Raw genomic sequence first — 15,924 nt, forward strand, 5'->3', positions numbered from 1 at the left:
GTTAACCCACAGGCAAATGCTTCATCACTGATGCACAGGGAATGACCACTGAAGCATAGCACACACATACAGATACACACACACACACACACACACACACACACGCGCGCAGCACACAAACAGCTGTGTTTGAGCAGCATGACACTGTAACTAGTTCATGTAGCAGGGATTCACCTACAAACCATTAGCATCTGTTATTTTCCCAGTTATATCCCAGATTAGCTACGTATGTGCACACAGATGAAAGATGAAGGATGCTGCTGCCCTACTTACCACGTAGATACTGAAAAAATCCAGTCACCAGATTTATAGAAGTCTTTCTGACAGATACATCCTTATAGTGAGCCATTCTACACCCCACTCTCCGGCTCTCTCCTTTTTCCTCTCATCAGTTCCAGGGTACATATATGTATGTGTGAAAATAAAATCCACAGCGGAAAACTGGGAACAAAAACACACAGCTGTCCTTTTCCTTTCCTTTTCCAGCAGGAAGCACAACAGATCTGGCTGCCTGGTTTCCCCGGTGAAAGCTAAAGAGCTGCTGGAGGCTGTGTTGAAAACGTCCCCTCCTCCCTGACACTCTCACACACTGACACACACACACACACACACACACACACACACACACACACACACGCACAGATGGCAGAGGAGAAGACTCTAACGGATCAGGTCATTTACAATCCCATCCTTCCATCTTGCTGTGTTTTTGCCATCCAGAGGATCCATGCCTGTGAGGATGTGCACAGCCTCCGCTGCACTGCCTCTGTGTATCATCATACCATCTGACGCTGGAGAGAGATCAGCTAGAAGCTGCTCCACCAATCAGCATTGGGAAGGCAGTGATGTCACAGCCTTGGCTGCATTATTCTGATTTATGCATGTCTGTGTGTGTGTGGACCTGTGTTTGCCTATAAGATTTGCCTAATCTTCTATGAGACTGACACAGTTAAAAAGCATCGCAAATTTCAAGGAAATTATGAAGTAATTGTAACATTTCTATTTCAAATGTTTTTCTTCTTTTTTTGCCTGTAAAATAAGATGAAGTCCCATGAGGCCTATTGATTAAATAGCCCAGAACTAAATTAAAAGACTGCTGCACAAAGCTCACCATGGTGCAATAGATCTCAATAATTAATGCTGAGGCTGGTGAATGACATCCACCACCTGCTCTCTCTCAGTGCCAACGCTATTGTGACGACAAAGCAGACACACCCACTCCGGGATTCCCACTTCACACACCGTATTATGTAAAAGCTCTAAAGCATATTCCATTTTTGTCCTGTAAGGCCTACTGGAACAACTTCATCTTTGGCCAGTCGGTTTTCTATTGGACTACTCCACTCGTCTGAATATAACACACAATAGTGAATAAGTATAATACTTGATAGCTTAAAAAATCCCTTTATTCTTTCAAGACCACAGGCATACTAAAAGCTTCTCTGATATTCTAAAAATAGGCCTGCGCTTGTGATTCTATTATTACTGCTCTATAGACCACTGGTGCAACTGGCCCAGAAAAGCTATTTAGGTGAAATGGATTCTTTTTTTTCTTCCTTTTACGTCAAAAAAGTAAAAGGTTAAAAGTAGCACCATTCAAATGTTGCTGACATCTGCGTACACTGACAAAAATTAGCGTGCCGACATACTGTAATTAATGCACATTTATGAGTATCTAAATCCCAAGCAAAAAAGGTAAAAATAAAAATATTATCCCTGTAATTAATTGTTATCAAACATTTTTTCTATTTTAGAATTGTTTTTAACTCTTCAACACCCAACCACCTACAGAGACTGCATATTTTTAGGGTTTCATTATTTGTATAGGGTGTCCTCTTTAAAAATGACCAAGGATACTCTACTCTATTGATATATAAATTACTCTTACCATGTTACCATGAAAGTACTTCATATACTTTTATGGTAACATTCCTAAAAATACTGCATATGTCCCAGAACAGTGGATAGTAAAAGGTTATTGTAAAAATGTTTGTTTTGCTTGGTGTGAGTCAACCTATAACCTTTAAACTTAGGCTGTTTACTTTTGTTATTCTAAACGCCTGATGCCAGATAGGACCAACCCAGGAAAAATCCTCTACTGAAAGGAAGTGATGTGTTTTTGTTCCCACCAGAGTCAACACCTGGATTTTGGCCCTGATACAAAAACAATATGTTTTTTGATAGCTTACTTCAAGATATATAAAGCGTTTCTTCTACAAAACTGTTTTCTCACTTAAATAAAATAAGCCAGTAGCCAGAAGCAAGTTCTCAAATGTTAAATGCAACCCAAGCAGCTGTAAATTTTGAGCTTGAATGATCATTCTTGAAAGTTGTTTTGATAACTTCCCAACATAAGATCCATTTTGCTTTCTTCCAGACCAAATCCATCCACTATGGAAGCTTCATAAAATAATTAAGTTGTCAAACTGGGATTCAAAAATAAGCAAACAAGATTATGAATCTGAAAGCATTAAGGCCAACTTTGGAGCTGTTGTGCAACAGACACGAAGGTATTGTGGTTTAATACTCAGCCCGTAAACAATTTTCAGGAAGTAAAAAGAAACCCAGTGTACTCCTAAAATAAAAACGCAAACTTGTAAATGATAACTTTAATTTTTCAGGCTGCTCAGTCTCAAATGTAAGCTAGCTATTAAGGAGCTGTCCAGAGTCTAAGAGAACTCAGATTGTAGTATGTGGGTCAGGTCTGGATCTCTGACAGGCATGAAATCCTTATGTAAAGCAGCTCCCCATCATCAAGTCATTATGTCTAAGCCAACTGTTTTAATTAAGCCTGATGTAGTACTCTGATGTAGTACTAGTAGCAATTAAAGTGGCAATTAAAAGTGAACAGCCCCAGCAACAAACACCAACAAACACCAGCAAACACCAGCAAAGCATCTGCAATCCCCATGAGTAATAAAGTACTTAAGGTGATCTTAGGACAGATGATACCTTTGGCAATTATGTACTGTAGGTGCTTGGCTTCATTGGCCTGTGTTGGTCACCTGGGACCCTGTAAAAGCCCACTCACTCTGTTGTTGTTCCATTTAGTCGAGAGCAGCCTTACTTTAGCTCTGACGGGCCTGAGGATTTACTGACATTGTGAATGGTTTCCTGGTCTTCAAAGCAACATGGCAATACTGTCAATCTAATATTCACATACAAAGATATAAAATGAGGAAGATACATAAGATATGGTTTGTTTGACTAACTTCTGCAGCCTGGCTTAGTATCGAGTGGGAATCAGGCTCTCTGTTCATGAGATCATATCAGCGTGATGGCTGTCACAGCTGTTACTGACACTGTGGAGTAGAAGCATCTCTTACAGCTGACATGCATGCTAGTCTGTCTTTACTCGAACCGGGATGCAACTACTCCACCTCCTTGGCCAATACGTACTTCCAATAATCTGTCTTCACAGTGTTTTAACTTGTAACCTTGGAGTAGGTAGGCATTTTGGCTGATTGTTTTTTGGATGATTGATTCATTGTTCACTGGTTTTTCGAATGTGAGGTTTCGCTGAGTCGCTGAACTTTAAACTGTTGGTCAGGCAAAACAGGTCTGGAAGAATTGAGATGGGCATTTTACCACTATTCTCTGACATTCTGCAGACTAAATAAATAATCCATGAATTGAGAAAATAATTGTTTGTTGCTGCCCTAATGATTTTTCCCTTTGTGCTGTGTCACTTGATTACTTATCACAGGAAGCAAAGAGGCTAAAAACTATTTACCTTTACATTATTTATTACTAAAAATCCGAGAAAAAAATAATTATATCATTAGGCTTTTATCTGTTAGTATGTGGTACAAACTATGAGACGTCACCACAAACCCTTCACCGGCTGCGTTTCTTCATATCCTGTTTGACACACAGCCCAAACTATAGTGAAACCCACAAGAAACCCAGGCGGAATGAGAGCAACACGCTTGTCATGCACACTCCACCAGGCAACTAACAGACATCAATTGTTCCCTGAGGGTATTTAAGGCCACAAGGTGTTGCTACTCTTTGGTCTTATGGAGCTGAAATCAAACACACAAATACTACGACAACATGATGACAGCAAAAACTGGAAGAAAGTATTTTGTCTTAGATTGGTTATTGATACATTTCAGATAACTCTGAATTAATCTCTTTTAATACATAGGGAAGATTACTACAATCGACAATAGCTGGATATATTCACAAGACTACAGATTTGCTGGTGTCAATAATTCATCCACCCAGATGGACCTTTGCTCAGGTCAAAGTGAGCTTGCATTAACCGTCTCTGCAGGATGCCTTTAATGACAGGAAGCTGTGTTTGATTGAACAGTGAAAAAGCCCAGACCAGCTTGCTGCCGCCATCTACAGCCAACACCTAGTAAAGCCACTGGCACAATAATGTCTTCCAGATGTGACCTCACACCAGATTCCGCATCCTGTCATGAAACATGCACGCAATACTGGTTGGCACTTTGCATTGCAGATTATGCCATTTGTGCATGGTTCACGCATTATTAAAGGTAATGTATTTTGGGGATTTTGTGTGATAGGTCAGAAAGAAAAATTAAGTAACTTATTGTGTTTGTATTATTATCTTAAAAATGTATATTGAAATTTTTATATTTTTTTGTGTGTGCATTTATTATCACACTATACAGCATTAACATGAGTAAATACCTACTTTGAGAGACTTAAACATTAGCTTATATATTCATATAATGCAGTTCATGGCATGAGTCAGTGCAAGGGCCTCAAAATATGTGAAACGAATTAATAAGCCAAATGGCAGGTGCTCTTTATCATGACACACTTCACCCTTATTGTGGTTATAATACTAAGTGTGAAACTAGAAACAGGGCTGCATTGGCACACCCAGACAAATGTTTCATAACAATGTCTCTATGGTAACAAGCTATAACATTTCCTGGTATAGTGTACGTTCAGAAATACATCTAAACTGAGCGGAAGCGGATGCCAGAATCGACCAGACCACTGTCGTGATGGTAGTGGCCTAATGCCCTTGCAACAAAAGGGGAACACCAACAAAAAGAGACTCCCACTATTGATCTATTCTCTCTTACCAAGGGCAAAAAGGGTGTCAGGTGGTGGTCTTGTTCAGTGTGTTGTCTGTGCATTCATGAAGCCACAGTTTTTGTGACTCCAGTATTTTATGTCAAGACTCCGACCAGATGAAATGTTCCTGATCATCCATGGACTGATTCAATGAGCCAGAAAAAAATGAAGGAGCTAATTTTAAACCCAAGACTCGGATAAAAACATCAAACTTTCTCAGAAGTGGTCAAACAAGAGCAAAAATGAGTCTATTGCTAGAAAAAAATGGGTCCAAGATGACTTGATGCTACTTGAATAATGATATGATGTGAAAACAAATGACAGAGAATCAGATTTAAAAGATAAACAGATTAAAGGAGAGGCCTGAGCCATATGGTGAGATCAGGAGTTTCACAATATAGACTGAATAAAACAAATCATGTTTCTCTGAATGACTTCTCAATTACCGTATCCAGGGCGCCAAACAGCGTAGTTTGGTCACAAGATATCACAAGGATAAAAATAAAATAAAATAAGATCACATGCTATAGGAACTGATACAAGACACCATGCACACATACAATCTAATTACCCAAATGTGTGGTTCTATTTTCCTTCCAAAAGGCAACAAGTTCCTGTGGACAGGCCAGTTACATAATGTAGGACTGGAACGTATATTCTTTTAAGTATAAAATAAAAAAACATACTTAACATTGCAATTTGTGTGCATTTTATAACTCTGAGTCTTAACCAGCAATACAGAATGCATTGCAGAGACAAAATAAAAAAGAAGTCAATAAGAAATAGTTTAATTTTAACGATATATGTTTTCTAACTGCATGCCTAAATGCTATGTGAATAAATGAGTGTGTGTAAGCATGTGTGTGTGTGTGTGTGTGTGTGTGAGCATCTTGCCTTGCAGAAGCTGCCTAACGTGAGATGGGCTTGCAGCCCAGGCATTGAATCAGCACAATATTGCTGTGCAGCAGCGCAGAAGGAGGGAGTGTTCTGTCCGACAGCCAGCTGAGCAAAAGAAGGACACTCACCCTGCAGCTTCTGCATCACATTCGCGATGTCCACAACCGGCCGACCGAAGTGCCTTGGAGAGGCCATGTCGTCTCGTCGCAGCTGTATGACAAAGTGAGTCACAAATGCTGATGTCAGAAGATCCTTCACAACTGTCCTGAGTGGGACATCCCCTCTGCCCCTCCCTCGCTCTCCTTCTCTCTCTCTCTAGTTCTCTCTTTCTAATTTCACTGCAGGACCAGGTCCAATTGAATCTCAGGTTCCATGCAGGGACAGCAGGTTTACTGTCCAATAGAAGCACTTCTTCCGGTCATCGCCTGAAAAAGAGAGGCATGTTAAGAGTTTTGATTGAGGCCACACCTTTTTGTCATGCAGCTATTTCAAGATGCTGTTTTGCTCACAATTTATTAACTTATCAAAAGGTGTTTAGGCCTCCTTTTGAGACCAACTTAACTGTTTAACTTGAACTGTTCTTGTTCATAAGTACATGTTGATGTAAAATACCCCCCCTAGGGAAGTCAGCTATTAGTTACTTTGTACCTTAAAAGTTCTAAGTTTCTCAAAGTGTACCTCAAACATTGAAATACTACTACAATATTCATGTATTAATTACTATTTTTAAGCTTTTATTCTAGTTTTCATTTCTGTTGATGTTGTTTTTACATCTCGGTTGCAATTTAGTGTTTTATTATTATGCAAGTACAACTTGTTACTCAATAGCGTTTGCATATACCAGAAGACAGAGTTTGCTTTCAGTGAGTTTCTCATGTATAAATAAAAGAAAATTACAAACAATGTATCACAAGAAATAATTGATGTGCCACCTGGGACACAATATATGATGAGAGATGAGGTCATTTAGTAAACCTTTTTCACAGACGACATGTTGACATGTTACAGTAGGAAAAGCACGTGCAATTAATACAATTAATAACGGCTGAATTCCAATAAACACTTCACAGTCACACTGTCTGTCATGGCCTAAAACAGAGTCCTCGTTAGTGTTAGCAAATTACTTAAGACTCACCTTTCCTGGATAAATGAAGGTGTCAGCCAATTAATGAATTGCATGAATTACAAGTAAGACTATTTCAAGTGTACTGACAGATGCAGGATATCTGACCGAATCTAATGTCATTAGTTCTCAGAAATACATTTACAGGAAGACACGAGTATAAGTATAGACATACAGCTACACAAAGATAAGCAAACATAACCAAAAAGCTATCATTAACAGGCAAGTAACTGCCTAGCCATATATTACATACTGTAAAATGGTTAACAACTAGATTAGTTAACTATAACTTTATAAAACAATGGGTTTAAATAAGGAGTAAAGCTGTAGTTCTTCTTGGCCAGCAAACTGCCAACTCATAAAACCACAAGCACTGACAATCAAAAAGGAAGTGGCTGTTGAGTGGTAAAATATGAATTAGCTCGAAGATGTGCAAGTTAGCTAGCTAGGCACAGCCGTTTTTCATCACGTGCACATATTATCATAAAGTTATTTAATACTTCATTACAATCGAAAAAAAAATAGGACCCCTGTATTTAAATGGTGTATTAGCGCCAGTTCAACAGGGGAGGAAGTTACTAAAACACCACTCAATTAGAACCAGCGAGCTAGAAACCGTCACAAAATAACTAAATGAATAGTTTAGTGCTTCGGGAAGCAGAAACTTGACAACCAACAAGCAACACAAATATCACTCTAAAAATATAAAGTTGCACCTGACGTGTCATCTTACCACTTTCAGGACTGCAGACGGGCATGATAACTTTACAGAGGAAGTGCCGGTGCGTGTGTGTTGGCGTGTGTGTGTGTGTGTGCGTGTGTGTGTGTGTGTGTGTGTGTGTGTGTGTGTGTGTGTGTGTGTGTGTGTGCGTGTGTGTGTGTGTGTGTGTGTGTGTGTGTGTGTGTGTGTGTGTGTGTGTGTGTGTGTGTGTGTGTGTGTGTGTGTGCGTGTGTGTGTGTGTGTGTGTGTGTGTGTGTGTGTGTGTGTGTGTGTGTGTGTGCGTGTGTGTTGCCTTGTTGCCAATGGTAACAATGAAAAGGAAAGAAGGTGGCGTGAAGTGAAGTTTGGAAGAAGAAGAAGAAGAAGAAGAAGAAGAAGAAGAAGAAGAAAAAAGCATAAATGTCTCACTTATTTTTGGTTTTCAAAAGGATTGTTTATAAAGCTATGTTTTATGATTACACGTGTGAATGAAATATATTTATTTTTTTATGTATTTTTTATTTTATATCAAATTTTCTTGAGGGTTACTTAATTGATAAGAATTTAGGCTAGGAATATATAAGCATTATGCTTCTGCCTATGCCCTTTTAGTAATATTGTATACTAGATTGTATATAGGCTTTACTCATTGTATTTGATGACTGAATAAAAACTAATACAGCAAGTTTTTTCAGTTACCTTCACAGAGAGTGTGTAGCCTAAGTCTGTGTTGTGAATGAAACTATACAGGATGCTGTAGTTTTGTGGGAAATCCTCCTGTAGCATGAACCTTGCTTTGTCTTTTTAGCTAGCTCTTAAATTAATCAGGAAGTGGGGATGGGAGGGGGGCAGACCATCTGGATCACAATTAATTTGTTAAGACATTAATAAAGGGTCACATGTCACTCTGATACACCAGAAGGTCTGCAGTCATGTGTGTGAGTCTTTAAAGGTCAGGGGTTTTCATGGGGGTGGTCTCTGTTTCCAATATGTCATTAGCAAAGGACAGTCAAAAGGGACACAAAACAGAACATAGTTTTGAGTTTATAATCTTATTTTTAAGACTCTTAGAAAAAGTCAGTCCAAAATTGTGAGATGTATTGCATAGTTATTTCTTAATCCCCCTTGATTCTCTGTGTACAGCAAATAAAAAAGATACAAACAGATTCCTCCACCTGGTCCAGAGAACACTGACTAGACAAATTTAAAAAAAGCAACGTATTTGAGGGAAAAAGGCAGGAATTTAGTGTGAGCGGCAGAAGCATTAACTCACTCCAGATCTAAAGTTGGCAAGTGACTGCATGGACTTATGTAATTCATTTAACTTAAAAAGACACACTGTTCCAAAGGACGCAATGCAGAATATGTTTAAAGTTATATGAAAATAAGAAGTTTGACTCCCTTTCTCAATTCAAACTAAACCTTCAGTTTGTCACACCTGGTATGTGCAAGGCATTAGGGGAAGGATCCAAATGCAGATGGTCCTGGCAATAATGAAGATTTTTTTTAGAGATTTATTGAAGAAATCCACTTCCAGAAAGGTGCTGGCTGCAGGCAGGCGGGTAGATAGACAGTTAGGTGAGATGTAACCAGAAAACAAAGGCATAAAACAGCAATTTAGCATGCTTTCACAAGAGGGGGACGCTGTGATATGGCTGGGGTAGGTGTAAAAGTCAAGGGTCATTTAGTGGGCAGGTAGAAAATGGCCGTGAAAGCACAGGTGTTACCATTAACAATAACTGGCTTCATTCTATTCAAATTACGCTGTCTGAATGATGGCAAGCCAGCACGCACAATATCAGGTTCTGGTGAACCTCTTGTCTTTAAAATACAGATCATAGTGACTGTGAAGTGTATAAAGATGCACTTTCACAAATTAATCTCCATTGTAAGGACTTCACCGCCACCTGCTGGACTTATTTGAGACATGAATTTCTAGAGAAGTTCCCTCACAAAACATTCTTTATGGCCTCTTCCTTAATACAAATGTTTGAGGAATGAGTTCAAAGTTAAATCCTAAATAAATGTTTTTAGATATCTAATAAAGGCCCGGCTTTAAAGCTGTCTCTCCAAAAATGTGTCCATTCATTGGAAAGGAATTGTTGAACCTGTGTTTTGCATCAGCTGCAGAGCTGCAGAATGTCAGCCTGAGGACTCTGAGGACAGAAGTGAAGCGGGAACAGAGCAACAATGGAAGGAAATCCCCATAGAGACTGAGTGCTTGATATCCGGCAGACTCTAGTGGATGGTTAAATTTGCAGGGCTCAGCTTAACCAGCATCATTTTGGTTTTGGGATTTACATTTCCAATCTATAAATTAGTGCTTTCCATTAAATTAAGTACAGTTCAACAATTACTTTGCAGAGAGTCTGAACAATTGTCAAAGAGTGTATTTAACTGACTTAACTTTAAAAAACTAGCATACAACATATTACGTTTTCTACATCAGACTTCAATTTAACAAATAATCATTGGAATATGGATGAGAAAAACAACAATTTATCCCCAAAAAAATCCCCTGAGAATATTCTTGAGGGAGCATAATCGTCTTTAATATTTCCTACATTCACATAAGATGGTTGTTTCTTTTCAATGTATCTTATTTTACCATCATCAACCCTCTTGAAAATGTGGTTGCCAAGATTGAGAGATCATAAATATGTTGTCAGTGTGTTTTATAAAACTGTGACAGCAATGTTAATATATTTTAATTTAAAAAAATGTTTGTTAATATATTTATTTAATTGTGTTGTACTAATAAGATTGATGGAAGAGCATGTCCACGCATGACAACACAGGGGACAGATTTGCTTCCAATCTCATATATAGCATCTTTAAAATGTAATGAATGATTGCATCCACTGAATTAGAGAAAGACAAATAGAAATAGGCCTACATAAAGAGCCCATGATGAACCATTCAAACCACATTCATAGTCATAGCATAACACCAATGTGTTAACATTACTGCAATAAAAAAATACATTGAGTTACTGTAAATTACATATTACTGCACAATACCCATAATGCTATACAAATACAAAAACTATAAAGATGTTTCATGGCAGGTTTATTGGGCATTTTGTGGAATTGAACTGTCGAAGTGACAGCAAAGGCTACACAGTGTATTGATCCTAAGGAAGTGATGCAAAAGGAAACAACCCTGTTTCCCAGTGTTGTGTCCCACACAGATAAGCAATGCACTTGCTAATTTTAAAGCCAGAAAGGGAAGGAAGCATGACTGCAAAGTTTCCGCCATACCAAACACTGGAGAGGGAGGGAAAAAAGCAAAAGGCTTGTCTTGGAAAAAGCTTAGAGTTCGCCTGTTTTCTTAGAATCGGTGTGGAATCTAACACCAATTTATGGTGGAATTATGGCACATAATGAAACACATCCCTTTTTGGAAATACTAAAATCATTTAATCTTGGTGAGTGTATTTGTGTTTGTTTCTTTTGAAGATCTGAGTAGTATCCCAAAGCTACTCTATAAGAGTAGCCTGTTGTATTGTAAAATGCAGATATGATAGTCCTTCAATCGATACAAAAAGTTATATTTTCGCATAAAGATCTGTTTCAGCTGCTAAACACAAAGGTAAAACAGTTAGTATGGGCCACATATTTGGAACACATTTCTAAAAAAACACTCAGCTGAAAGCCTTTGTTTGCTACTGTCTTGTATTAAGTTAAATTTGTGTCTGTCTTTGCACTGTAATTGCACCGTACCGTTTTATCCCTGTATTTCTTCTGTTTAATTCCATTTATCTTGTTTGTGGCCTCTATTTAATCTAATTATTTGAAATTCCTATTTATGTATGTCTTGTTTTTCTTTTATGTCTCATGTTATGTCTGTTATTGTCTTATATAAAGCAATTTAAATTGCCTTGTTGTGGAGAGGTGCATAAACTTGCCTTGAACAACTTTTCGAAAGAAAACTGCAATAATGACATAATGACATAATTTCATGAAGAATGTGACAATCAAATTATAAAAAGTGGAGTTATTCTTTTCAGTCTGTGCTTCAACACAATGATACCATAGCCCACACAAAGGCGTGATGTAAGATTTTATATAACACTCTGCCCAGTATAGCAGTGTCCAGCAATAGCAAATCAATATAAAGAACAAATTTCCCTGAAACATTCTGGCACAAAGGGGAGAGAGAGGAGATGTACTGAATGCAACTGCTCCTTGTCAATGCTAATAACATTATATTTCTAACTTGAAATTTAACTGAAACGTCCATCTGGGGAAATAATCGTCCTCATTTCCGGCCTCACATTCTACTAAACATTCATCACAGTATTTCCCTTTTCTGACACTTTCTTTTTCTTTTTCCAGGCGATATGATTTTAGCCTTCTGTTTGTCTGTCCTGGTGGGCCTGCTGCTCGGTGCCATGGTCTACGTTCTGTTGACCTGGGCATCTCGGCGCCAGGCCACCGCCATGATCACCAGGCGCTCCACAAAGAGATCCGGCACTTCCCAAAGAGCCACGGGCAACCAGCTGGGCCTTTACAGAAGCACTTTCCTGAGCGTCTACAGACAGCCCTCTCTGGAGCCGGTAGGCCCTCTGGGGAGTAAGCCCGGCGTAGAGAGCTCCACCTTCCGCCCAGTGCCCAAAAGGAGCAGGGCTGGCCTGGAGATGGGAGAGGACACTCTGATCCCCATGCCTGGGGACACAGCAGCTTCAATCTCATCGGATTCAGCAGCCCTTGTACCAAACAAAAGACATTCCTTCTGGTTGGGCAGCAACGGACTTAAAGGTTTCCTACCCTCACAGACTCCCCCTCCTGCATACGACAGTGTCATCCATGCTTTTGAAGAAACCTGCACTTGAATCTCTCTGTATAATACAAGAGACCCTGAAAAAAGGGAGAACATTCTGGGATTACGCAGGACTTTCTGACTGTGCTCTTCTATTTATCAGACTATTTCCAACACTTTTCAGTCTAAAGCAGTGTCCTTCACTGAATAATGCTTCCACAACCATCAAGTCTCACCAAAGTGCTGAGATGTAGATAAGGGGTGCAACAATGTTAGTTTCTCAATTAATTAATCAACTAGTTGTGTTCTCTATTGAATTCTCAGAATTCTTTTAAAAATCACAGTTATCGAGATCCCAAAGTAACTGTCTTGTTTCGTACAAAAATACAACAACAACATATTTAATTTACAATGATATAAAATGGCGACAAGTATCAAATGGAGGAGATCAAACAAGCAAATGTTTGCTTGATAAAATGACTCAAATGATTAATCAATTAATCGACTAATCATTGCAGTTCACGTATTCTGTAGTTTTTTAAATATTTTAATCTCATGCATAATATGAGTCTGAGGCATTTTCATTTGATCACATGAATTTGAGGGAAACACTGTGTGCTAGACGGTTATATATGATCTAATGTCACAATAAAGATTGAATATTGATTTGATTCCAGTGCTTGTGCTTTTTGTGCATGAATAAACAATAGATAGTTTATTTATTCATAATGAGGGAATATGGTGTCATCGTAGGCTGCTTTGGAAATAGAGGAAAGTTATCAGTTATTAATTAATACAACTTAACATTGTGGCAGGAAGGACAGTCAGTTACGAGCACATTCATCACATCAAGGTCTTGTGTCAAGAATGTCATTACAACTTACATTACAAAGATGGGGTGCGCCTAGCCAGGTTGCCATTATGAAAGAAACCCTCTTTTTGAGGTGCAGCAATACATCTAGTTTGACTCATAGTAGCATGTGGACCGGGCTCCATATCAGAATATAGTCAAATGTGGTTAAACTGTTCACACTTACCCTCGGTGCTTCTCGACAAGCGTATTGTGTGTGTTGGTGCGTTGGTTTTAACGGGATTTGAAGTACGGGGTCTATTTTCCGTGCTATCTGCCTAATGGCAACCCGTTTTAAAGCCACAACCCCAAAGTGCGCCAGCGGAACGGCGCCTGGCAACACGACCGCACTGTGCGCCGCCTGCTTCTGGATCAACGCTGCTCCAGCGGTGTCAGGTACAGTACGTACAACTGCATAATGTGTGTCCATATAGCCTCTTTGACGAATGCACTTATTGATTCCCCCCTCCCGCAGCTTCATTGGTCTCATCAGCAGTGGCTCATTCAGACTGCTGCATGCGGTCAGATAGGCTCCGAGACGCCTTTGAATGAGAAATGCAATTGATGTAATAATATGTGTAAAATGTAGTGAGAGAAGCTTCACAGAGGATATGATGGTTCTTTAACTTGGACTTTTATTGGATGCTGGGAATCTTCATTCTTCAAAGCAAGAGGCAAACATTTTTTTTATCCTTGTATGATTGAAATGTTACTAATGCATTATGCATTAGAATGCGTTGATGATCTTTTTTTTATTATGTATGAATTACAATATAGGAGTTGATATCCTTGCATGGCTGTTCTGGTGTTTGACGTAAAATAGCAGAAACGGACAGTCTCAGTACCCATGGAGACTGCGAGTGCCCTGATCTCCAATGCAGTGTTGCTGTTGCATAGAGACTGAGAAAAACTGTGGCTTTCAAGGTTAATGCACTGAATGACAGCGCGGCTATTTTAAGCAAGAACCACCTCTCTGTCCCTCTCTTAGATTATCACAGTTTGTTGTAATAGCAGTGTTTTTGATTCGTCTTTTTCTTCTCGGTTTAACAGGATTACACGACTCTTCAGAGAAACACCAGGAAGACATGGGGCGGGCCACTGGCATTAAAGCCTCATTTCATGTCAAACTCTGAAGTGCAGAGCTGTTTGATTTGAATTAGTTTAGAGCTGGACAACATCTGGCTGTACGATGCATTTTACTTCCCCATCTATGTTATTGTAAGCACCAGGAGCACAGCAGCCAATACCCTTCAATGCATCATCTGAATGGAAATATGGACACTATCAATGGAGGATTTTTAACTCAACATGTCCAGGAACTATGAGGTATGTTGAATTTACTCAGCCATTTTCTCATATATTTTTCCATATTATGCTACTTACAAATGGGCCAGTCAGTACTAACTGTTTCTGTGCAGCCAAACATTATTTACATTCACAGGATGTACATTTTAAATTGTAGAGGTGATCCCAAAGTGCCCAAAAAATACCATTTAAGTCAGACTAATTTTTGTGAAATGTGTAACACGTAATGCGTAGGACACGATTGATACATTTTATGGAATTGTTCAGCCAAAAACATGGAGTCTTGGGTTTCACTATTGTACTTAATGTAAACACAATGTAGGTTCAATGAAGAGGTGAAACAATAAGAAAGATAATACTGTTAGACATTGGAATATGATAAGAAGAAATAAGATGTCAACGCTTTTAATGGGAAATTTAGCTTGTTCTGCTTCAAAATTTAGGTTTGCAATAATTCAATGAACAGATAACAAAGTATTTCCACAGGCATTAAAATGCATTTAGATTTTTTATTTTTATCTGCTTAGAATCGGATTTACAAGGTGCTTATATAATACTTTTAGTTTGGGAATCTGTACAAACAAAAGACAGATTGTAGTGATGATGTCATCAAGGGACAAGTCCTGGAACTGCTCCACAGTGAATAATAGAACAACAGCTACACTTTGAGCAGCAGCCATGGTGATTTTACTAGTATAAGGGCACATTTAGTGATTCACTCTAGCAAGGTCTGTTCACTCAAATTATGGAATATCTCAGACAGAGAGAGCACCAGCCCCTTGTTTCACTTTTTTGGGTGATGCCCATTACTATCTGAATAGGTATTTCCTCTACATATAAGATATTGGTGGATGCAACTTTTCATCTTTTTAGGCAGCTTCATTTTAATGTTAAATAAACCATTGTCTTGGACAATCTGACCACAAGGTCCATTTAGTGGCTGTTCTGTTCTATTGTATCAAAGTTTGCCCAGCTGATGTGGAAATTTCCATTTTCTGAGCATATTTAGAATTTCTTAACCCTCTTATTATATTTGAAAGAATAATCTCACCACAAGGTCCATTTAGTAGCCGAGGCCTTTTAAACGCACCTTCCTCAGCAGATGGAGACACCAGAAGGCCCAAAGAAGTAAGCTATATTTGTCACCAACTATTTGACTACTTTAGTCAAGAATTAACTTTCAATCTCTTCCATTTATTGGTTTTGTTTTACTGTGCTTCCTCTCGC

The 15,924-nt window shown here is 38.7% G+C and overlaps 2 protein-coding genes across 6 annotated transcripts in view; one reads left to right on the forward strand and one right to left on the reverse strand.

Annotated features, from left to right (window-relative positions):
- syne1b (spectrin repeat containing, nuclear envelope 1b) overlaps positions 1-6,153 on the reverse strand; it is a gene marked incomplete at its 5' end in the record, with an annotated part of 79,928 nt that extends 73,775 nt beyond the window's left edge. For 4 of the 5 annotated variants that reach the window (XM_079227911.1, XM_079227909.1, XM_079227910.1 and 1 more), the window contains one exon: positions 274-349. In XM_079227911.1, coding sequence (XP_079084037.1) covers positions 274-349 — 76 coding nt within the window. Of the gene's footprint in view, positions 1-273; positions 350-6,086 lie in introns of those variants that run through there. The other variant, XM_079227912.1, reaches the window with a different exon arrangement.
- Positions 6,154-11,083: 4,930 nt separating this feature from the next.
- On the forward strand, positions 11,084-12,615 carry myct1b (myc target 1b; the record flags this gene model as incomplete). Its single annotated transcript, XM_079218342.1, has 2 exons — positions 11,084-11,208; positions 12,119-12,615. Exons 1-2 carry the CDS (start codon positions 11,154-11,156, stop codon positions 12,613-12,615), a joined length of 552 nt encoding a protein of 183 aa, XP_079074468.1. The 5' UTR covers positions 11,084-11,153.
- Between the last annotated feature and the right edge of the window lie 3,309 nt (positions 12,616-15,924).

The sequence above is a fragment of the Taurulus bubalis genome (genome assembly GCF_910589615.1).
Source record: "Taurulus bubalis genome assembly, chromosome: 1".
Classification (NCBI taxonomy): Eukaryota; Metazoa; Chordata; class Actinopteri; order Perciformes; family Cottidae; genus Taurulus; species Taurulus bubalis.